This window comes from Mustela nivalis (genome assembly GCF_964662115.1).
Source record: "Mustela nivalis genome assembly, chromosome: 16".
NCBI classification, from domain to species: Eukaryota; Metazoa; Chordata; class Mammalia; order Carnivora; family Mustelidae; genus Mustela; species Mustela nivalis.
This window is the reverse complement of record NC_139035.1, coordinates 12,686,751-12,707,508: the sequence shown is the minus strand read 5'-3', so window position 1 is coordinate 12,707,508 and position 20,758 is coordinate 12,686,751. Positions and strand designations below refer to the sequence as shown.

The 20,758-nt window shown below is 52.0% G+C and overlaps 2 protein-coding genes across 6 annotated transcripts in view; one reads left to right on the top strand and one right to left on the bottom strand.

The window, feature by feature from the left end:
- Nucleotides 1–20,758, top strand: part of PACC1 (proton activated chloride channel 1) — a 442,395-nt gene that overhangs the window by 220,539 nt on the left and 201,098 nt on the right. The window lies entirely within an intron of this gene.
- On the bottom strand, nt 652–15,535 carry ATF3 (activating transcription factor 3). 4 transcript variants are annotated; one of them, XM_082702488.1, is made up of 4 exons: nt 15,401–15,535; nt 6,889–7,132; nt 3,507–3,614; nt 652–2,107 (listed from the first exon to the last, which is right to left on the bottom strand). In XM_082702488.1, exons 1-4 carry the CDS (start codon nt 15,403–15,405, stop codon nt 1,910–1,912), a joined length of 555 nt encoding a protein of 184 aa, XP_082558614.1. In that variant the 5' UTR covers nt 15,406–15,535; the 3' UTR covers nt 652–1,909. The 4 variants fall into 4 exon arrangements, with proteins under 4 accessions (XP_082558614.1, XP_082558617.1, XP_082558616.1 ...); XM_082702491.1 differs by lacking the exon at nt 15,401–15,535 and adding an exon at nt 14,769–14,964; XM_082702490.1 differs by lacking the exon at nt 15,401–15,535 and adding an exon at nt 13,421–13,651.

Here is a 20,758-nt window from a genome sequence, read left to right as displayed (position 1 = left end):
GTCAGCAGCGGCCTTGTCTGCAGAGCAGCCTCATCAAGAGCGGCCTCTTCTTGGGAGCGCCTCCGACCAAGGAGGGGCCTCATCTGCAGAGCGGCCTCATCCAGAGTGGCCTCGTCTGCGGAGCAGCCTCGTCCAGAGCAGCCTCATCTGGAGCGGCCTTCTTGGGAGTGACCTTGTTGGGGTCATCGTCATCTCTTCGTAAGAAATGGCCCCTACCAGTCAGTTTGGTTTTTGACGCTTGGCACGAAATAAAGCTTTGTTTGATTTTCATTTTGTGTCAGTCTCGTTCCTTTGATCACAGACCCTAACAGGCTCCCCAAGGAGCAAAGGATGACTCCTGGGAGAATTCTTTTTTTTAAGATTTTATTTATTTATTTGGCAGACAGAGATCACAATTAAGCACAGAGGCAGGCAGAGAGAGAGGGAGGAGGAAGCAGGCTCCCTGCTATGCAGGGCTCGATCCCAGGACCCTGGGATCATGACACTTTGAGCCGAAGGCAGAGGCTTTAACTCACTGAGCCACCCAGGCACCCCTCCTGGGAGAATTTTAAGCAGAACGCCCCTCTGCCCACAATGGAGGAGTGGGAGGTGGGGAAATGACTCACGTTCACCCACAAACCCATTGAACAAGAACAGAAACCAGCACAACACTTAAGTTTACCACGTCTTGGTTCCAATATTTATTATATCAACAGGTTAGGAATACTAGGATAAATAAGTAATATTTTCTCTTACAGAAAATTGTAATGTACTATTGAGTAGGATTAAACACTCTGAGGATTTCACAGAAACATCAGAATTTAAACAGATAGTAGCCAGAGTCCTGTGGCCAGTGTGAATGACCTCTCACAGCTCTCAATGCTTTGGGCCAGATTTCTACAAACATCCTCATGACAAACAATGCCACTAACATACAACAATGCTAAAGCCTCAGCATCACCGGTTTCAAATGTGTCTCCACTGAATGTGGTTGTCAACCGCGAGAGAAGGAAAATGGAATATTCTTTGGCTCTTCTGGCCTAGAAACAACTCCTGACCTAAGTCACCAAGTGGAGAGTCCTAGCCCTTTGGAAGTCGGACTTCCTGCTTTCTTCCTGTGACATTAGAACTGAGTTTGCGACAGAGGACCTGCAGTCACGCCCATGAGTTTTGCATCAATACCCTGATGCCGAAGGAAAGGGGGCTTTCTCTAGTGATGTGAAGTTGCCCAGCTCGCCAGCAGAATTCTCTTCTCCCGGGGTGGACAAGCTCTTCTGGCCACCTCAACATTCTGTAAGACACTGCCTTGTGGTGATCACCCCCCAAACTCTCAGAAACCAGATCCGAGGAAAATCACACCGGTGTTGTGTGCAACAAACACCAGGAGAGCACAATGCCTAGCTTGGACACAGCGATGCCTCGCACACAGTAATTCCGGTGCCTGATAGCAGGTTTGCTAGAAAGCACAACCCTGGCCATTGTACAACATTGCTAAATGTCATTCTCACTCCGTGTCCCCTGTGCGTGGCTGAGGCAGTGGCAGTGCAGGACGTGGCCCCACTCCATCCACCCAAGCTCCAGACACTTCTTCAGCATGAGTCCTAATGCTGAGAGTCCTGGTCTTGGTAGAATCCAGGCAGAAGATGGGCAGGACCCTAACTGGGGCCCCTCTGCAGCATCCAAGAATAGCCAACATGTTAAGGCTTAAATCCTGGCATTGAGACAAAAAGATGCCCTCATCCTGGTCCAGTGTCCACTCTGGCGCAGAGAGGGAAGGCCCAGCTGAGTTACCCAGAGCTCTTCCACCTCGATGGTTCTTCACAGCTGGGATGCGAGAGGGGCACAGGAAGTCAGATCTCCAATGGCTTCAGGGTTCGGGATATAGAAAGTTTCAATGAGGACTCCCCAGTTGCCCCCATACCACGATGGCTTAGCTCTGCAATGTTCCTTCTTTTATCTGTTGGATAAAAAGGTTTCTCTCATCTTCTGGAGTCCTCCCGTTCTGAGCCCGGACAATGCACGTGGGCCGGTGAAGGTTGAGCATGTATATCAGATGCTGCTTTTCGTTCTTGAGCTCCTCGATCTGGGCCTTCAGTTCAGCGTTCACACTCTCCAGCTTCTCCGACTCCTGGGGGAAAAGCAACATAAGTGTTAGGGATGGAGCCAAGGTTCCAGTACAGAAAGGCTGGCCTCGGAGTGCGGGAGGTCACTGCCATCAGGGTTCATCAGGCTGGGAACGGCCCTCAGGGAGGGAGTGCGGTGGGCTCCCCAGGGACAGTGTCGTCACAAAGCTGGGACAGCGGCATTAGGTCTGGAAGAATCCAGATCCTGGGGAAGCCTTTGAACTTGGGAGGCTTCTTCAGAGACGCCCTCGAGTTTCCACTCACAGTTGACTGCAGGTTGTGACTCTCATGGCAATGAACCAAGGGCTCAGATAACTCCTTTGTGCCAGTCCAAGGGCCCATGCGCAGCCCTCCTGGACCCAAGAGGGCCCCGAGAAATGCACACTCGTGGTGCTTAGTCTTTCCCGAGTCGCTAATTTCAGTGAGAAGTTCATCTCCCCAAAAGAAATGTACAAGGCAGCACACAAAATGTCTCCATTTTCACTGCCTCCCTGAAGCCATCACCAGAACCCCTGGGGACCTGCAGACCCCTGGTGGACACTCTGCCCTGGCCTGTCTACACTCGGGGGAGGGGACAAAGGCATGGGAAGGACTGTGCCAGGGCCCACCCCGCCTGCCTGAAGATGCTCTTCCTGCCTGAGCTTCTCCCTGCAGAAGGGGAGCTGTCAGAATGCAGGAGGGACCTCGGACGGGCCGCAGGATGAGCTGAGAAGGGAGGGAGTTAAGAACACAGAAGCACACAGAGGAAAAAAAGAGTGTAACCACTGCTTGCAGATTAAGGAAATAACTTGTTTGAAGAGATTAATTAAAGGCTTTTCATACTGAGCCAATGAGAGCTGGCAGCTTCCTTCTCTTGGTAAAATGGGTGAGGGAGGCTTCCTTTGACTGGGCTGACAGATCCTGCAGCCTGGAAGGGGCCAGACATGTGTGGACGGGCCAAGCCTGCCGGGAATCTGGGCAGCAGACAAGCTGTGGTTTTTAATTCACACACCTGCTTCTTCTACACCCAGAATCCCCTTGGAGGTGCTAACAGCTTTGTCCCCCTCTTGCAGCAACTGGCTTCTCACTACCATCTACACATCCTTCTGGGCAGGGGCCTTTCTGACTCCCCTTGCGATGGCAAATGAGGTTGGTGGGGGGCAGACACGAGCACGAGGAGGGGTGAGGCAGGGACAACTCTCTCTCTCTGTTTCTTTCTTCAAGATTTACTTGTTTATTTTAGAGAGAGAGAGAGGAAGTGGGGTGAGAGGCAAAGGGAGAGAATCCTCAAGCCGACTCCCCGCTCAGCACAAAGCCGGCCTAGGGGCTGGAACCCAGGATCAACCGCCTGCCGCCGCCCCCCCCCCGCCCCGCCCCGCCCCGCCCCGCCCCGCCCGGACTCCAGGCACTGCAGGGAGGACTCACTTTCTGCAGGCACTCTGTCTTCTCCTTCTTCTTGTTCCTGCACTTGGCAGCTGCTATCTTGTTTCTTTCCCGACGCCTCTTTTTCCTTTCATCTTCTTCAGGAGCTACCTATAAAATTCAAGAGACCGCATGCTTCATGGGAGGCAGAAATTGCAACCCATCTTAAATACAGTGCCTTTCACTGCAGCAAAAATGGCAAACCAGGACAGCCTCCATGAGAGGAGGACTGAAGAAGTCAGGTCCTGCATGAAACCTCTCCACATGTACTTGCAAAGGAAGACTGCAAATCGAAGAACTGCTGGTTACAATTACATTGACAATACAAGGGCACCTGGGTGGCCCCGTGGGTTAAGCCGCTGCCTTCAGCTCAGGTCATGATCTCAGAATCCAGAGATCGAGCCCTGCATTGAGCTCTCTGCTCAGCGGGGAGCCTGCTTCCCCGTTTCTCTCTGCCTGACTCTCTGCCTACTTGTGATCTCTGTCTGTCAAATAAATAAAATTTTTAAAAAATAGTTTAAAATAATTACATTGACAGGAGCCCCTGGGTGGCTCAGTGGATTAAGCCGCTGCCTTCGGCCAGGTCATGATCTCAGGGTCCTGGGATCGAGCCCCACATCGGGCTCTCTGCTCGGCAGGGAGCCTGCTTCCCCCTTTCTCTCTGCCTGACTCTCTGCCTGCTTATGATCTCTCTCTCTGTCAAATAAATAAATAAAATCTTAAAAAAAAAATTACACTGACCATACTAGTCAGTTAAAATTCAGTTTATCTGAAAAATACATTTGGATTCTGAAATGAGTGGGATATTCAAATTGAAATCTATCAGTAATGACTGTAATCCCCTGGAGCAGAAAACAGATTCTGTTTCGTTTCCTTTCCCCTGGATCTAGGAATGACGTCAGGAACATTGGCTAGCCGGCCACCTTTTCTCTCCTGCCTCTTCTTTGATTTGAGACCCAGGGCACCCCATTCACCTCTGTCTTCACTCAGAGCATGAAAGCACCTCCTTCAGGAATTCCAGAGAAGCCCGTGAAGCTCCCGGAAAAGAGGAACCCAAGCATATTCCCCAAACAAAGTGGCATTATCGGCCTGGGCCTTGGTGCCACCTGTGGACGGTGACCAGGATCCAACCAGTGACTCAGCCAGCAAAGACCTACCAACCTCTTCCTCTGCGCCCCACCCTGAGGCAGCCGTGGGGCTCCTCAGAGAACAAAACCCTGTCCCGCTTTAGGATCCGGCCCTCTCTGGAGGTTGGCTCTGATCATGACTGATGGGAAACCCACAAAGTTCAGCCGCAGGGCTTGGCTTAGAAGCCTGAGACTGCCCGGGATGAAGTACTCACGGTGGGCTTGAGTGGGTGATGGTCTAGGCAGCTAACGTCAGACCTTGTTGTGTCACCTGTCGCTGCCCCGGACAGCAGGTAAGGGCTCCCCAGGGAGCCACACCTCAAATCAGAGAAATCCTGGGGCACTGTAGTCACCTCAGACCCATTTGATTACTAGTCCTTTGGCTTTGACGACACTGAGTTAGCTGCACAGAGATGGAAGTCCTCATGATTTAGAGAAACAAAGCCCGAGGGGTAAGCAGGGCAAGGGACAGTTTTATTTTTTACATTCTGGACCCCAGGACCACACAGGCAGACATCTGAGTTTAAACTAAACTGGCTCTGAATCCCAGCTTCACCACTTATCAGCTGTGACACCCTGGGCAACTTACCATCCTCCTCTGAGCCTCAGTTTCCCTCACTTGTAAAATACGATCAATAATCTTATCAATCTAATGGTGTGGGGAGGAATATATATATAAAATTCAAATGCTTTTTACAGTGCTTAGCTTACAGTCAGTGCTACGTAAGCCTTAGTTACTATCATATTAACCTCACTGTTCCTCATCAAGAACTCAGCAATGGTGGTGCTCTCTACACAACCCTACAGGTGTTTGGGGGTAGTGGGAGAGGACTCAGGGTTTTCTCATATGAGGAAGTATTTGAAAGTAGAGCAAATCTCAGAATCATACACTGTCAGAGATAGAAAAGGCTTTAAAGAGCCATTTGGTTCAATCTCCTGACTGTCCTGACATGGAAATGAGGGACAGAGGGACCAGCAGCAGTGCATTCGGGGAGACCCAGGTATCACTAGTTCATGGTCACTAAATCAGCAGGCAACAAAGCTCAGGTGTAAACCCAGACTTTTGGCTCCCTGTCCTGTGTCCTCTCTGGGATGCACTGCCTCATTCTACCTTGTTGCCTTCCCAGAGGTGACTGGGACCTGGCAGAACAGGGTCCTGCTGCCCAAACACATGCATGCCCATCGGTTTCACAGGTGAGAATTATAGCAAACAAGGGGACCTGAATTTTCAACGATTTAGTTGGTGCATTCTCTTCCCATCAGAAGCACCTCCTTGTTATACTGAGCTAAAATCAGAAGGTCACCTAGTAAACACAGTCAGCAGATAAGCTGGGTGCTTTAAGGGGTACAGCCTCAGAGCAGGAGATATTCTGTCACTGGCTGTCCTCTGTACTGGACATCTGCTTCTTCCTCTAAAGAACTCTCCAAATACCCTTTCAAAATGCTTTTCTTTCTTCTATGGGGAGCCTACTACTTCCCATTACATCCTGTTATCTCAAGGTATTTAGAGAATTTTTTAAAAATTCCGTGTGTGCCCCATGGCCCACCTTGCACTGTCCAGTAGCAGACAAGGCGATGATGACATCCTGAGGTTAACGGAGCACAGGTGATGCCTCTAATTATGGCTTATGGGTAAAGTGTCATGTGGAGCCCCGCGGCCAGTCACCGAGCGCTGCCCACCAGCGAGACCCCCAGCAAACGCCATGTCGTTGAAGCCTTAGATCAATCCTATGCAGGAGTCACTGTTACCACCACACCCTTTTATAGAATCATAAAGATGCAGAACCAACTTCCTTTTAAACTCAGTTCTTTCTTGGCCAGTTCTGCTACCCCTTGACCAAAGACAGTGGTCATGGCAGATGAGTAAGCCTGATATAATCCCGTCTCTTATCCACGAGGGAAAGGCCCACAAAGTAGCCCACAAAGACCTCCCCTCTGAGGTCCTCGAGCCACCACCGCACGGCCAGCAACCAGCTCTCAGACTTCTCACCACGCCTTTTACTCCAGGCGTCTTATGGAAGCGCGCCCGACAGGGAAGCGTGCAAGTGTTGGAGACAGAGGCGCCCTGGGAGCAGAGGCTGTTACCGGGGCTGTGAGCACAGCTGGCTGGTCCTGGCTCCCCAGGCTGGCTGCTGGGGTCCTCGTGGTGATGAACACCATCACCACACTCTGAGCAGCCCCTGCCCGGAGCACGCCCAGCCTGGGGGCTGTACAGTGGAAAAGTGCGGAAAGAACCAGAGAGAACGCTGGGAACCTACCTCGGTTTTCGTGACTGCCATCTCGAGGGGTCTGCCGCTGACCGTGACCGACTCCAGTGCAGAGGACATCCGGTGACAGAGGTGCTTGTTCTGGATGGCGAACCTCAGCTCTTCCTTGACAAAGGGTGTCAGGTTAGCAAAATCCTCAAACACCAGTGACCCAGGAGGGGACAGGCAGGGGACGATGGCAGACGCACTGACTTCCGAGGCAGAGACCTGGCCTGGGTGTTGAAGCATCATCTTGCTGAAAGAAATACGGAGACCCAAACTACTTCAGGGATTTGGGGCGCGGGATCAAGTCTCCCCATATCCGCCGCACTCCCTTTGGGCTTCTGTGTTGTTTTCATTTTATGCCTCCTCCTGAGGAAAACAGGTTCTTAAAGCACACAGCTCAGTGATGTGCATAAAATGCCTCCTTGAAATGGATAAAGGGTGGCATTTCAGGCTACTCTGAGTTCAAGAAGGTGTTAGTTTTGGCTGGTGCGCATAGACGCAAATGTAGCCTCAAACAGTCCTGAAAGAGGAAGAGCATTTAAAGAAAAAAACAAAACAAAAAACCCAACAGTGAGACTCTTATGTAACCCCACTTTCAGTCTCCGTTTTGAAAAGAAGCTTGGAAGGTATTTGAAGAGAAGCCGACTGTGTCTGTCCATGAATGGAAGTAAGAATGACGGCCTGGGGACCCTTGGATTTAGCGAATTAACCTCTGAAGCTTCTTCCTCAACAATTTTGATCCAAGTCAGTGAGAATGAGGACAGCAGCCGCAGCCAGCACGTGTGTTTCTGCAGCCCAGTATGGCAGGGCCTGGGGCTAGGGTGGGAGAGTCCCGTCACAAGGGACCAGTAGCCCCTTCTTTTTTTTTTTTTTTTTAAAGATTTTATTTATTTATCTTATAGAGAGAGATCACAAGTAGGCGGAGAGGCAGGCAGAGACAGAGGGGGAAGCAGGCTCTTCGCCAAGCAGAGAGCCCAACATGGGGTTCGATCCCAGGACCCTGAGACCATGACGAGAGCTGAAGGCAGTGGTTTAACCCACTGAGCCACCCCGGCGCCCCCTGTAGCCCCTTCTTAAGGTTAAGACCGCTGAAGCAAAAGACCTCAGAGAGAAGCAAAGCAAGGAACCAAGAATTTGGGCCTCTCCCGGGGGGGTGGTGTTCAGCCCCGTGGTGTCTGCAAAGGCTGGGGCTAGGGATCGAAGGGAACCTGGGACTGGCTCCAGCACTGAGGGGCAGCGTGACCTAGACCGAGTCTCAGTCTTCATCTGGCCGATGGCTGAGAGTGCCTGTGGCATGGGGACCGGGTGTCTCTACCGTTGCTGTGCCCAGAGCTAGCCCAGCACCTGGCACCGGCTGCTCCCAAGGTCTGCTGTCCCCCGCAGACTGCCCCACTGAGTACATGAAAGGGGGAAAAACAGGGTCAAATTAACCAGTCTCTGAGCTCTCATCTACCTCTGTCACTCGATGGCCCAGGGAGCCGAAAGGCGCAACGGAAGGAAAGTGAAGGGAGGACGTCGTAAGAGGCCCACAGTTCCAATCTGAAGAGCCCCCCACAAATCTCAGCCCGCTGGGCCCTCCCTCCAGCAGCAGCCGTGCCCCTTATCCCTGCAGTCAGTTGTCCAGGTATGTGGGGACAGTCTAGGCACACTGTCCCCTGGAGTGTCCTTCTCAATCTGGCCCTGTGCAGTCACTGGCCCAGTCTAGTAGTAGCCCTTTGGCGTGTGACTAACATTTAACGAGTGTCTCCTTGACACTAGAAACCTCACCTGCATGATCTCATGTAACTCTCATGAGAACCCCGCGCATTAGGTCCTAGCCCCCTTTTGCGGATCAGGTAACTGAGGTTTAGACCAGCTGAACACCTTGTTCAAATTCACAGAGTCGGTATGAGCAGCATCAGGACTTGCATTAGGTCTGACCCCAGAATTCACACCCTGAACTTATAGAATATAAAACACTATTTACATAGCAAAAACCAAAAAAGCCAGAGCAAACCTTTCTGGCGGGGTGAGGGCTGGCACGGGCGGGTGGTGGTCCTGTTACAGAAGCGGCGGAGAGGAGAAGCAAGCAGAAGCAGGGAGCCAGGGGGAGAATGCACTCCGTGCGACGGACGGCTGGTCTTTCTGTGTCAGCCCGCACACTCTGTTTCCATTTCCAGAGCCCTAAGTGGGTCTTTGGTCCATACAATTCTTAGACTGGGGTCAGATGATCACAGATTTGAGACCCACTTACGCATCATCACATCTCCCAATGCCTGTTTTCTCCTCCATAAAAGAAGGCTAATGACCAATCACCCCATTTTTCCAGAGTTGTGCAAGGAGTTGAGAAAGTAATACATGAACGTGCCCTGGGAAATACAAAACAACGGGGAGGCCCCCCCGGGTCCCTCCAGCCCAGGGGCCGGCTCTGTGACAGATGCTAGGCAGGGTCCCGCTGGCAGGGTGGCTGGTCATTCTCCGTGATCTCAAACACTTCGGAAGAGATCACCCTGACCTCTGAACGGACTCCCCCTTACGATCTGAAAAACACTGATGGAGGCAAGAATGCCAGGCCATCAGTGCCACCACTGACTGTTCAGAGAAGTCTGGGAAACAGCTGTCATTTTCTTCCCAAAGCCCTGTGTCGTGAGCTAGATCCCAGGCTCCTCTATCAGTTTAATTGCATCATGGCAGGATGAGGGGAGGGTCCTTCTCTGGCCGGTGATCAGCTCTGAGAAACAGCCTCATGAAGCCCTGAGGCTTAGGATTCTCCTGTGCATTCATGTTTTCCCTCCCTTAACCAACTTGATTAAAAACCCTGTAGTTCTGGGATGGAATTCAGAGCTACCACTGGAGGGCCTTTGTTTGGATGACCAGATGGCGCTCCTCCACTTCGGTAGTCTGAATTTGAGTGTAGTTCTATTTCACCCCCCCAGCTAAGTTTATTAATTATCTCACCGGGCTTGGGGTCTGCTGTTTGGGACTGGTTTTTTCCTTTTTTAGTTTAAAGTCAACCATCCCGATGAAAGTAACAAGAATGTCAGTGGTATGGAATGTTTTCATGAAAAGCAATGGGTGGGCTTACTTGGGGGGTGGAAACGGATTGTAAAAATGCTTTAACAAAGCCTTGCAGAAAGGAAATCAGTTACATTTGTAGAGATCTGAGCTTTCTCTGCATTCTGCTACAGCTTAATTTCTTGAGATACTACTTTCTAGTTACCCCTTGACTCATTCTCTTAAGGTCTGATTCAGCCCAGGCTCAGGCTGTACCTCTATGAGGAAAATGAAGTTAAAGATTCAGACAACTTCCTGGAAGTCGAGACCTACCAACATTCCCCCTCATTGAAGGACAAAAAAATCTCTTTGGGGATTTTCTGAGTTGGCTTTCTACATTGATCTTAAAACTGACCAGACTTGCTACAAAGAACCTCCATTTTACTTTTGCTTCATTATCTTCAATCAGAAACCATGTCATATCTTTGGCAGTTTCATCATTTTCAAGAAAGTGAAACTTTACTCGTGCATTTCTTTAACTGGAAATTCAACTCCCAGATTTTATTTCCTAGCAGCTACAACTACGCTGAATTTTCACTTCTAATTTTCATCTCCCCGCAACAAGTGCTGTTCGTAAAACATCTCACAGTATAGGAAGCCGATACGGGTCTTTCACAAACTTCCTATCTTGGTCTTTCTCCCAGCCTATCTAAAAATTGAATAGGCCCATCACTGTGCCTGATCACTGGGCTTTTATCACTGATAAGCCACTCACACTTTCTGGGTCTCAGTCTCCTCATCTGTAAAATGAGGCCAATACCCCCATTTCCTCACGAGATGGTCAAGAAGATGATACAAGAGTCACAAAGGCTGATTTATATACACACTGGATGGCCATTACTACTGTGATTCCACTTTTCCCATTTCAGGAGAACTCAAAATGCTGTTGTCAATGCATGTTAGCCCCATTAACCAGGGATTAACTGGAAGCTAATGAAATCCAGGTCACTTTTTTCTTCTTTTGCACTTTGGTTGATCCTGGGCTCCCAATCTACCCCACTATTTATTTGCTGGTAAAAGCTTGTTTCCAATGCTCTCACGTACTTGAGAAATAACTAGTTCTCACACATGAAACCATTTCTAGTTTCTCTGGTGTCCTGGCTATGTACTTCCTCCTCCCTAGGCTGGGTGACACTTCCAACCGTTGACCCTGTTCCATGCTCAGCCAAGTGAAAACAGAAATCATGAGCTCTACATAATGGGGTGGAATGCCTGGTATTAGAGGCATGGAGGTCAAATCTTCATTTTGCAATTAACATAAGATCCAGGAAGGTGGTGACTTGCCCAAGGCCATAGAGCTGTGAGTGGCCCGGCCCTCACCAAGCTGTTGACCACTCACTCACCCACTGCTCCTTTTGCTTCATCACCAATAGAGATCCAAACCGATAGGACCAACCAATAAGGCAAATGGAGAATAGAGCCACAGGCCAGGCAGACAAGCGGTCAGCAATCTTAGTAACCTGGTACCCACAACAGAGGCAGCTTTGACACCACTGAAACAGGGAGGGAGTACTGAAGAATGAGAACAATGGAGAGAAAGAGCCAAGAGGGATACAGAGAGGGGTGGGGTTAAGACAGAAAGGATGGGAAGGCTCCAACAGCTGCCACACAGGTGCTGGGGTGCTCTACCCTATCCACACCGTCAGCCTGGAGTGTGACCTGTCACACTGTCCCTGAAACCACCCAGATGGTAACAACCACAAACCTCTCTGCTACTCCAGTCTTTGTCCAGGATATCCTCAAGGCGAGAGTCTATATGTCGTAGAATTAGTCTATACCAAATACTAAATACAAAATAAGAAGGGCAGTAATAACAACTTCTCCTTCATTTAAAGATGGGGAGCTCCAGGGTGCCTGGGTGGCTCAGTGGGCTAAAGCCTCTGCCTTCAACTCAAGTCATGGTCCCAGGGTCCTGGGATCAGCCCCATATCCATCGGGCTCTCTGCTCAGCAGAGAGCCTGCTTCCTCCTCTCTGCCTACTTGTGATCTCTGTCAAATAAATAAATAAACTCTTAAAAAAAAAAAAGATGGGGAGCCCCCGCAACAAATGGGACTGTCACCCACAATGAAACAGGTGCATTGGGGGAGACTACCGGAATTTTCTATCACTCATCACCACCCACCCCCACCCTCCTCACCCCCTCCACCTCCCTCACCCCCCCCACCACCGCCCAGTCCCCTTCATCAAGGGTTTAGCAACACCCTTATTTACAAGGAGGTAAATGTGATCTGGGTAATAAGATTCAGGAAAAGAAAATGGTTAGGAGGAAAGTAAGTAAGCAGATGACATGAAAATGGGGTGTGGGGGATCAGAGGAGAACCAATGCAATGGAAAGAACCTTAGGAAGGGAAGACATGACCCATAGAGAAGTCTCCTCCCCCTCACTGCCTCCAAAGCTGGTCAGTGACATTAGACAGAGACCCACCATCCCCCAAGTCATTCAAGGCTCTTCATGGGTCCCCTTTCTTTTAGTTACATCGCCCTGGAATCTGAAAAACTTCTGCCAGAGAGGACCTTAATGGTCATCGGTCCAACCACCACTTGGTACTTCCAAACAGGCCGAGGGAGCCAGCACTGGGCCCTGGGCGCCCACTTCTCTCAGCTGGGGAAACTGAGACTCAAAGACAAGAAGCGCAGTGTAAGCTCTCAGGGTCCCGGCCACTAGACCACGAAGGCATTCTCTCAACTATCTGCGCGGGCTTCTCACCCTTGCTTCCTCCAAGGTGCGAAACGCAGAGAAACCCGCAGACCTGCCAGAGTTAGAGTCACAGGTACGAGAGCAAAGCGAGTGAGAGCCTTGGGACCAGAAGTCTCCAGCTCAGGGGCTGGACACCAGCCTGTGCCGGGAAGCCTCACCGCCTTCCACCCCAGGGCAGCAACGCGAACGCCCGCCACCTCTAAACTTATGCCAACTAACTTTTCGCTCCAGGCTCCGGCGCGGTCCCGCCGCCCAGCGCTCCAGGGTGCCCAAGGCGACCCCCAGCGGCCGCGCCCGCGACCCCGGCACGACCGTCCCTTTCCCATTCATTCCGTCCCGCTCCTGAGGCAGCCCTTCCGCCGGCAGCCGGCCTCGGTGCCTCTCCGCGGGGCCCGGGAAGGCTGGGCTCGGGAACGGCGGTGCCGGGCACGAAGCGAAGGATGAGTGGGACAGCGAGCTGGACAGTCTCGGCCACCCCCGCGCACCCACCTCCCCACGCCAGCCCCAGGCGAGATAAGCGAGCGTCGAAGGCGGAGAGGAACGGGGCTCCGAAGCCCGCGGAGGAGCCGGAGCCCGCCCTCTCCGTCATTGGGAACCTTTCGCGCCCCAAGTCAAAAGAGAAAGTTCTTTGGGAGAAACTTTCCGAAGCGCCGAGGAGCAGCCTTGCATGGGAGAAGTTCGGCCAGAGTTCTTTCGCAGCCAGAGGCTGGAGGCGCGGATCGGGGACGGGCGCAGGGGTCGCGGGACTGGTTATTAGAGGGGCGCAAAGGGAATGAAAGCGGGCCGCCCTCGCCGCGCTCACTCACTCGGTTCCAGCGCTCACCTCCGGTCTCCACGCAGGGCGGCCAGGGTCCAGAGGGCGGGCGGGGTCGGGGCGGGGTCGGGCAGGCTGTCTGCGGGGCAGAGGGGCGAGCTCCGAGGACGCACCGCCGGCGCGCGGACTGGCGGGCGGGTGAGCTCGGGTTCGGGCGGCGGCGCCGGGAGAGCGCTGGGCACTGCGCGCCTCGCTGCGTGCGACTGTGGCTCAAAGCGCGTTGCATCACCCCTTTTATAGCCCTCGGGCTGGCGGCGAGCCAGCTTACTCCTGGTTACGAGTCCCAGGCTGACGTAATGCTATTAATAGCTTCCCCCGAGAACCAGCCGAACTAGGCTAGGCTGGGAGGAGGGATGGAGGAGGGGCCAAAGGGGGAAGGGAGGAGGGGGACTGGTGATGCAAGCTCGGGGAGGAGCCGGCCGCGACAAACTCTCCCGGCGTCTGGTTCTCGGACGCACACCCGCCCGCCCTCTCTCTCCATATCAGGACCGGAGCCGTCCGGGCGGGCCGCCAGATGTGCGTACTCGCCGCTGCGTGTTCCAGCCATGAGCCAATGGTGCCCAAGCCAGCGGCATGACTCCACTGTGCTGGCATCTCTCCCTCCGCTAGACTGGAGGACTGGGGGGAGATGGAGGGGCGGGGCCTGGCCGCAACCCAAACTAGGTGAGGCTGGGAAGCGGGCACGACCTTTCTCTAAAATGCGAGGTCATTTTCTGGGCCCCTTTCCCCCCTCCCCCAGACGCCGCCTTCCCAAGTTGGGGGACAGGGTAGGGTCAGAAGCGGTAGCCCCCGCTGTGGGAGAGGTGCGCCCAAAAGACCCCTGCGTGAACCCACACAGTTACCCGCCGGGGCTGACCTCCGCCGCGAGAAGTCCGCGCGTTAACCCAGTCGCGGAGGGCAGCGCTCGGTCGGCACCGTGCGCCCTAGCCCGCCGCCCCGGCACACCCCGCAGGAGCGCATACGCGGAACCGTCTCCGGGCGGGCGGGGAGCGGGTCCCCGAGGCCGGGGCAGGTGGTAGAACCGTGCCGATTAGGATTTTTTAACAACCACATAGCTTTTGAAATTGACGGGCAGTTTCTTAGTGAAACGAGCAGAACATGGAAAGAGGAGAGGAGCTGAAAAATTAGTGGCAACTTGGGCGCTAAGAGTGGGGTTGAAACCGAGCGGCCGGAACGAGGAGGAAAGAGAAGGTGCTTTGATCCCTGCGGGCCAGGCGGAGGGGGGTCGCCACCCTCTTAGGCTACGTTTAGGGAAAACCCATCTTCGCCTTTCACGCGTTTTTCTGCTCCCAGAGCGGAACTGGTTGGGGCAAGACGGCGGGGAGTCGGGGCGCACTCACCGCAGCCGAAATGAGGCCCCGTAGCCGAAGTCCCTTCGCCCCTCCAGCCCGGCTGTCAGGAAAGGTTGGGTCCTATGGCTCCAGATACTCGTTGGGGCTTCAACAGAACTGGATTTGAACCTTAAAAACGATTTCCGGGTTCCGATTCCTCGACCCCAGCTGTCTCCGCTTCGAGAGTGGCAGAACCAGGGACCTTCTCAACTGCCCAAGGACGAATATACGTGGACGCGAGTGTGGCTCGCGAAGTTTCGAACCTGCCCGGGGCGGGGTGGGGTGGACCACGCGCTCCTGTGGGGTATTGGGGGCACGGTTAGGGGCAAAAACCCCTGCTTTCACCTGGCTCTTGGGAGAGGCGATCGAAGGTCATAGTTTGGTAACTTGAAGTAAGAACTAGAAGGGTCCTGGAGCCCGGGCCCCCTCCAGCAGCCCCACACCGGCACCTGCACCCCTACAGTCGGCGGTGATGGAGGGGTCGTCTCCACCTCCTCCACTCCCACTTACACACACCTGGGAATATCTGTCCTTTCCCCAGCCTCTCCGATTGCCCAACCGCCTGGGGGGCAGAGACCCTCAGAGCTGCATGTGAAACTGCAGGTTCCCCACACCCGCCTTCCTGCCCCCAAAGTCCGAACCTCATCCAGAACACTCCCTCGCCAAGGTTCCGGCTTCAGACAACTCGGAGGGTAGTCTCGCAAGCCCCTTCCCCCGCCTCCAGCGGGTCTGGGAGCCCAGGGATTCCACACCGGATCCTCGAGGATGTAGCCCTGCACCTGAGCGGCTTTCCAGCTGCGTCGCGCGAGAAGCGTGGGGCGGTTGTTTTTCCTTTACTTTTCGCCCAGGTAACGGCTCCCCTGGCCCCACCCTCCACCCCCACGTCCACACCCCCTCGCACCCAGCCCCACACCCCCCACCCCACCCTCCTGCAGACTCGCGGGCAGGTAAACCCCGGGCGTGTCGGCACAACCCCTAGAACGCTGCAAGACCAGAAGGAAGAACGTTTATACATTTAAATGAAAACTATTTGGGATTTTCTACGCATCTATTATATCTACTTATCTATTGTTCTGGAATAAATTGCACCATCATAAATTGAAACAAGGAGATGGAGAACATGTGATGTACCCCTCCCCCTCTTTTTTTTCCTCTCCCCGAAATGCCTACAGAAATCTTTAACCAGTTTACATTTTAATACATCCAAGCCAGATTTGTGGTTGAGTCCTGTGATTGTGGGGAAATTCAATTTAGGGCGTAGGGTAAACAAACAGCCAGACCAGCCTCCACAAAACAATGCCAGAGAAGGGTAATTTACGATAGAGAAGTCTACAACCCTAGTTGTTTGTTTTTATTATCATCTTAACTCCTCTTTCTTTTACTGGTCATGTTTCATACAAATTAAGTCTTGGTTTTGAATCTCCAGGTCACCCCCCCCCCGACAGAAAAATGCTGTCAGCTGTTCACAGAAGTGTGAGCCTCCCATTCTCTGCTTCCCAGTCCCGCTGAAACTCTAAAAGTGATAAGAATCTTGACAGAGAAGTCAGTCCACCCCTTGTGAATGAAACTCTTATCCAAGGAAAACAAAAACTAGGGCTGCCTGCCTCCCTGCCCCCAGCCCCCCGGGAGGACTGCGAAATGCCCGCCCAGCTGGAGAGAGACTGGGAGGGATTCACGCTGGGGAAGAGCCCCAAGGTGTGCACCGCAGGAGGAGTGATCAATGGCTCTTTCACCCTGACTTCAGTTAAAGCCACCGACGTTAGCGTGCGCACTCTGTACCATCTAGAAGAGGGGCCAGAAAAGTTTCCCAGACCAAAACGCTCCTCTAAGCAAAGGCAAAGCACGCCTCCTCCTCTGAGACGGAGGCGCGGGGCTGGGATTATCCGGGGAGGAGGGTTCGTATGGCTCCGGAGAAGAGGGTTAAGCAGAAATTTGAATATTGCTGAGGTGCCACGCTGCAGAACCGCCGAGGGAATCCACATTCAGACCAGCCTTAGTATGTTTTGCTGAGATAAGAGTTGGAAACTTCATGCCGGGGCATGTGCGAAAGGAAGGGAAAAAAGTTAAAAAGGAGTGGGGACGGAACTAGGCAGCTAAAAACAGCCCACTCGTGGCAACGGAATCTAAACACCAAAACACTGCAGGGAGCAAAAAAAAAAAAAAAATAGTGCAAGGGATATTTAAAGATTTTGGCAGTTTCTTAGTCCAGGGAACAGTCCCTTCCAACTCTGTCCCCCATGACATTATTCTTCTTCCAAACCCCAAGATTGTATTTGCTTACAGAGCTCTGGACAGGTAAGTTCAGAACAGAATCAGGGAAACAGCCAGGAACCACGAGCCCTGTCCTGGCTTCACCCACTTCTTCACCACAGAAAGGGATTGGAGAGGAGATTTTTCTTCTCTACTCTGCTTTCCAAAGCCCACACTTACGGTAAAGTCAGTTAGAATGTGGGAGTCACTCATCCAAGAGTCTCCACAATGGGCATCCCCGAGAACCAGGGAAGCGTCCCATACTGGACTCTGAAGCATGGAAGGTGAACCACGGATGCCGCATTCAGCGCTCAGCAGCCGTGTTACCCTGAAGGAGTCATTTCTCTGTCTCTCAGCTGAGCTGGAAAATGGCAGCAGTAACAGCACCTAACGCAGAAACTTGTTGGGAGGATTCCCTGAGGAAGGGGCACACAGCCACTCCTCAGTGGCGTTAATTATGAATCAAGAGGGGCTTTCTAGGAGAAACTCCTGCATCTCTCCCAGAGGCCATTCTGTCCCATTAGTCAGTAGCGACAGTGGTGGTTGACGTGGAGCTAGAAATGATGGCCTTCAGGGGAGCAGGGATAAGACTCTATACAGAAAACAAAACCCACACAACTCTGTTATGCACCTGTTTAGTGGTGCGTCAAGGTCCCCCTGGTCCAGTACAAAGTGCTGTGGGCTGGGAGCAGGGGCTTTGGGTTCTGGTCTGTTTCTGTCTTTGGTATTCTTGAGAAAACTACTCCCTCTCCCTACGGCCCCCACCTTCTCTGAAGTGAGCCTCCCCCTCCCCCGCTGGGCTGAGCTCTGAGGGTCTTGAATGGACACCTGCTGAAGTCATCCAGCAAGCCCCCGGCAACCTCTCCACAGAGGGCTGGAGGGAGAAAGAAGTGGCAAGAGGAAGATATTGACTAGCACAAGGACAGACCCATTTCGGCAAACACTCTTCCTCTCCAAAAACTAGAGTTGAGAAACATTGTCCAACCTGATTCTCAAACAGACTGTGGTCCTGACAACTGATCTTTCTCTCTCTCGTTCTCCACATCTCCAAGGAGTTTTACCAATGGACTTGGTGCCTTGCTAGAAAGGAGCAGGTGGGAGAGGACTTTGGGTGGGGATGGCACCTTTGGGGACATCCTTGTACATAGTCCATCTTCTGCTGCCACAGGTACCCTCACTTTGGACCATGTGGCCAAAGCCCAGGTAACAGCTATTCCCATTTAAGAGTGGGGACCCTAGAGCTCTGGGTGTCCAAGATGAAGTCCCAGCCGCTGGGTGATAGCAGGACTCAGGAGGCCCAGGACCCACTTGTAGGTTTCCTTCTAGCCAACTGAGTGACTTAGTGCAGGTCAGAAACACTCCACCTGTGTTCCAGTCTATGAAATAGAACTATTTAACACTGACTCCCCCAAGGGGTGTGCAAGAATCAATGAGATAGCAGACGAGAGAGTGACCTGAAAATAATTAAATGGGGAAACTTTCCTTCCTTCCTCCCTCCCTTCCTTTCTTCCTTCCATCAGTCTATCTATCAAAATTAGAAGCCATTATATGTATGTAATAACCATTATAATATTTGGGAAATGGGAAAGAGAGAAGAGTGCCCATAGGCTCAACCTTGTTAGCATTTTGGTGTGTCTCCCTCCAGTTTTTCTTCATGCATGTGATTTTTAAGAGCGTAGTTGGGATGGAGATTACATGAAACTGTAAAATTTGCCTTTTTGGTGATTACTGTGAATTGTATGTGCTCTTTATTACCATAATTTTTTCTTCTCAGAAATATATTGTTTGTTTTATTGTGAGATGTAGAATTTCATTACCTGGGGCACCTGGGTGGCTCAGTGGGTTAAGCCTCTGCCTTTGGTGCAGGTTATGATCTCAGAGTCTCTGAGGCTCTCTGCTCAGCGGGGAGCCTGCTCCTCACTGCCACTCCTGCCTGCTTCTCTGCCTACTTGTGATCTCTGCCTGTCAAATAAATAAATAAAATCTTTTAAAAAATGTAGCATACATATGGATGATTATATAGAACTTTTATACCCCTTTTAATAATAAAACAAACATCACGAACCTACGGCACATGTACTGAGAAGCGCCCATGTGACCACTCCGGTTCCCACCTGCCTCTCTCTCTACCTCCCAGAGGTAACCACTAGCCTCCCTTTCATTACCATAATTTTTCAGGGCCATGGATGTAGTATGATTTACTTAGTCGTTTCCTCATTTTTAGTATTTACGGTGTTCCCAATATTTTGCTAGAATGCTATTACAAATTTAAATCTTTATTTTGGGTATCAGATTCCATCATTGCTCCCGTTGTTTAAATGGAAATCAGAAAGGGGTCTTGGTTTCTGTCTTCAAGGACCACAGAGGCATAGTGAAAGCTGGAAGGACCCCCAGTAACTGAGGCCATCTGCTCATTTCCCTTGCTTCCTGACACCCAAACAAACAAATGAGTCCTACAGGTGCTTTTCCCTGGGGAGCATCTGCTTTAATGATTCTGCTCTCTACCTACCCCTTCCCATTTAGGTTTTGTCTGTCCACCTTCGAACAGAAAATCCGGGCTGCAGCAGGGGTGGGTGAGGGGTACGGAAGGGGAGCAGCTGAGCGGTGCTTCTGCCTGTGCCCTCCAGGCCATTTGTCCACTGGGGCTTAAGTAGCACCTCAGCTCTGGGATCTCTGTGCCGGCTTTAGTGGCAAGGGTGGCCTCCGTGATACCAGGCGGGTGATACCACGGGGGTGGCCACTGGAGCAGGTTCCTGGAGTCTGGCAGTGTTGATTCTCCAAAGTATAAGACCCCAGAGGCAAAGGGACCCTGAGAGTCATCTACTTCCATCAAATTGGGCATGAGCTGGCACACGGGTACACCCTTGTACACCGGAGCCAAGAGGTAAACAAAAGAGGTCTTGCTGGAGGGTGTATGTTAATGAGTGCTTCATTATTTTGGGGCGCCTGGGTGGCTCAGTCAGTTTAGCAGCTGTTTCAACTTAGGTCATGATCTTAGAGTCATGAGATCAAGCCCCGTGTCGCCCAGCGAGGGGTCTGCTTGAGATTCTCGGTCTTGCCTCCACCTTGTCTCTCTCTCTAAATTAAAAATAAATAAATCTTAGAAAAATAAGCACTTTATTATTTTATATTAAACAAATGTGGATACGTTGAGTTGAAATGTAAGTCACACACAAATTTTTAAAGAAAGGGAGAAGATATCCAAACATTTTGGGTCTGGAATGGGACATGGAAAGCAACATTCCTAGGACCCAGCAGTGGGGGGTGGGATTAGTGCCCACTCTTCTGCCTTTAAGTGTAATATAATATCAGCAAATGCTGTGATGTAGCACTCACTGTGTTCCAGGCTGTGAGCTAAGCCCTTCATGTACACTTACTGCTAGTAATCCTCCAAGCAGCCCTATGGTGGAAGTACTGTGAACATCTCCATTTTACAGATGAGGTCACTGAGGCACAGAGAGGGTAAGTAATTGCGCCCATCTAAGTGCTTCCCCGGGACACCTCCTGCCTCTCAGCAAGTGTTCATGGGAAATCTTGGGGAGCTCTGATGTGGTTCAGGGTCTTCAGGGGACATGGCGCTACGAGCGAACACGGCTCTCCGTGGCCTCAGAATCACCAATTCCTACACTGGAAGGAACCTTAGTAGCCAGACTTTTGAGCCCCCCTTCTGCCTGCTGTCCGGGGAGATGCTCTCCTGGCCAAGACTGGGGCCAAGGTGAAGAAAGCTCATTGTAACAGCCACAGACAAC

Excerpts from the sequence above, each read along its gene's own strand:
- ATF3 (XM_082702488.1), bottom strand. Across the intron at positions 3,615-6,888 it reads TGGCAGTCACGAAAACCGAG|GTAGCTCCTGAAGAAGATGA; the intron begins GTAGGTTCCCAG and ends TGAATTTTATAG. Across the intron at positions 2,108-3,506 it reads AGACAGAGTGCCTGCAGAAA|GAGTCGGAGAAGCTGGAGAG; the intron begins GTGAGTCCTCCC and ends CTTTTCCCCCAG.